The sequence below is a fragment of the Cynara cardunculus genome (assembly GCF_001531365.2).
Source record: "Cynara cardunculus var. scolymus isolate 2C chromosome LG 3, CcrdV1, whole genome shotgun sequence".
In the NCBI taxonomy this organism is placed as follows: Eukaryota; Viridiplantae; Streptophyta; class Magnoliopsida; order Asterales; family Asteraceae; genus Cynara; species Cynara cardunculus.
Window position 1 is genome coordinate 24,149,272 of NC_037530.1, and position 2,860 is coordinate 24,152,131.

General features: G+C 38.5%; 1 protein-coding gene across 1 annotated transcript; it reads left to right on the plus strand.

Annotated features, from left to right (window-relative positions):
* The first annotated feature begins 874 nt into the window (after positions 1-874).
* Positions 875-1,809, plus strand: LOC112510131 (F-box protein GID2-like). Its single transcript, XM_025115437.1, has one exon. It carries the CDS (start codon positions 1,040-1,042, stop codon positions 1,652-1,654), a length of 615 nt encoding a protein of 204 aa, XP_024971205.1. The 5' UTR covers positions 875-1,039; the 3' UTR covers positions 1,655-1,809.
* Positions 1,810-2,860: the final 1,051 nt, after the last annotated feature.

The window sequence follows — 2,860 nt, forward strand, 5'->3', positions numbered from 1 at the left end:
TCATGTCTATTTCCCTACATGTAATTGTTTGTTTTAGCGTCAAGCTAATTTTTTAATAAAATCTCGTTGCTGTCCAAAAAAATAATAGATGGAGGAATGAACTTTTTTCTCCATTTCTTAATTAAAAATAGTTGAAAAGATAATTAAAAAGTAGACGTTTAGTTTGTTAAACGACACTTATTTTAGGACAAACTCAAAAGAAAATATGTACATTCATTTTTTAATATGGAAATGTATAGACTTTATAAGTAAGGATCTTAAAATAGGAAGTGAAAAACAATACATTCTATTTTAGTATAATTTGTTTAATTTTAATAGTATTGATTATAAAAAAAACATATTTTTTGAAAATTGGTTATCCAAATCTTTTTAAACCAAAAGACTCCATGTAACCTACCAATCTATCCGTTTTACTGTTCACAAACTCTCTGTCATTTGAATCACTTGTACCTAAAGCCATCGTTCTCCCTCATCACCTTATAGTTGTTCACTTTCTATGATCGTTGTTGGTCCCCGCCATTGTTCTCCCTCGCCACCTTATAGTTGTTCACTTTCTATGATAAATGCAACCAATTTCTTAAAGTCTATTAACTAATTTATGTAAAAAGAGTTTATTACTTAATTATTTAAAATGAAATAAATTGATTCTTTTTGTAAAAAAAAATTTAATCATTTAAAATAAAAAAAAGGTATTTTAAATTTATGTAATAGTATTAAATATGGAAAAGAAGGTTGAAAATGGGGAAGGTATAGAGTCTATAGGACAATGGAAGACATGTACCCAAACGGTTGGCAGTGTGCACATAGAAACAAAACAGATGGACCAAACCCAAAAACCCATAATTTGACCATTAAATACAAAAAAGGACTTAACAGTAATTTCACAGCCCCTCCCCCAAAACCGCATTCATTTCTTTAACTTGTCTTCTTGCTACTCCATCAAAAGCAGGTGGATACCCCATACCCCCTTACTTTTTCTCTCTGAAATCGGTGGATCAAGAAACTTTATCCCTACAATTCGCTCTCTGATTTGGTATCTATGAAGAGATCAATCTCGTTTTCGGAAGATCAGGTCAACGGCGATGGCGATGGCGATGGTGATGTTGGTAAGATGAAGAAGAAGATCCGTGAAGATCTCGGTCCAGAGATGGTGAAGGGCATGGGGGAGACGCCGGAGACAGCGATTTCTGTTCTGATGGACGAGAATTTGCTGTATGAGGTTCTGAAACATGTGGACGCGCGGACGTTAGGTGCGGCGGGATGCGTGAACAGGCAGTGGCATCGGACGGCTCAGGACGAGCGGTTATGGGAGCTGATCTGTACAAGGCACTGGGCGAATATCGGGTGCGGTAACAATCAGCTTCGTTCAGTGGTCCTTGCACTCGGTGGCTTCCGTCGACTCCATTCTCATTACTTATGGCCTTTATCCAAGCCGTCCACCTCCACCGCTACCTCATCGTCATCTTCAACCGTAGCTGCCGCCGCCGCCACCGCATCCTCATCGTCCTGGCCGTGCTTGCCACCGCCGCGTACAATCGTTCCGTCGAAACCTACGGCCGTGAAAACCCGTTGGGGAAAAGACGAGGTTCAGCTTTCTCTCTCGCTTCTGTCGATTCGTTACTATGAGAAGATGAATTTCAATAACCGAAAATGAAAGGTGGAGCTAATTTGTGGAATTGTTTGTGTTTGAATTTGGTGTTTGCTTGTAATGTTGTGTGGTAGGATGTGGTTTCTACTCTATCCCTAACTAATCGTTCAAATGTATCCCACCTAGATTTCTACTATCAAATGAAGTATTTTGTAAATTGAGAGGTAAATGTTTGGATCAATTCTGACAAAAATCGATAATCCATCACCATGGATTTATTGATGGTTGCCAATTTAGGGAAAGGAGAAAGAAACTGAATGTTGCGGGAGGGGTAGGAAAAAAGGGGTAAAACTAAACTCACCGACGGTCAGTCACTGAGAAAGCAGTTGATGCCAAAAGTACAAACAGACAATGACAATGCGTCAAAACACAACACTGCAAATTATTTTTATTAATATAATTTATAAATAATTAAAAGATGTAATTGTATCTTTTTAAATTTAAAAGAAAAAACAAAAAACAAAAAAGAAAAAAGAAAAAAGAAAAAAGAAAACAATTGAAGTGAAATTCGAAGAGGATGGTGGGGGTGAAGGAGGGATCTGTCCTATTTGTTGTTTGCATTATGTATATGAATGAAAGTGATTAGATGGAACAAAGAACAGCAAGGGAATAATGGTGTACCACTATGTTTTTTGGAATATTGTTCGACTTGTTTCTAATTTAGAAATTTATTTGTCTTCTTTTCCAGAAAATATATATTATCAATTCCATCTTCATATTCATATGCTACAAGTAAAAACATCCACACATTATTCATCGGTGTACCTCATAGGTGTAAGAAAAGATTATTGATTACTTTTAATCTCATGCCCACCAATAAACTGCGCTTATTGATTGGTGCAGCTCATAGGTTTTGATATTCAATTAGGATTGATCCAAAGGTGGAAATCCATTCTTAAGAGGGAACATTTATTTGTTCATCATTATATTCTAGTAATTGATCATTCAACGCTAGAGATAACTTAGGGGAGGAAAGACCTCGGAAAGGGGAGGTGTCCGAGTCATCACCAAGGTCGTGTAGAGACGCCAAGGTGGAGTGATACGCCAAGGTGACGCAGAGGCCGGTCGTCGGCTAAGGATTGGCGCCAGAGGGGAGGCGGGGCGGTGCGCAGGACGGTGAAACTGTGAGAAATAAGGAAGCCGAATGGGATCGACTAAGGGGGATCGGTTTAAGGGCAGGCCGATTGAAAGTGGGAGGGGGCGCCAAATGGG

What these genes read in the sequence shown, in the direction of transcription:
- LOC112510131 (XM_025115437.1), top strand. Translation starts at nt 1,040, where the DNA reads ATGAAGAGATCAATCTCGTTTTCGGAAGATCAGGTCAACGGCGATGGC.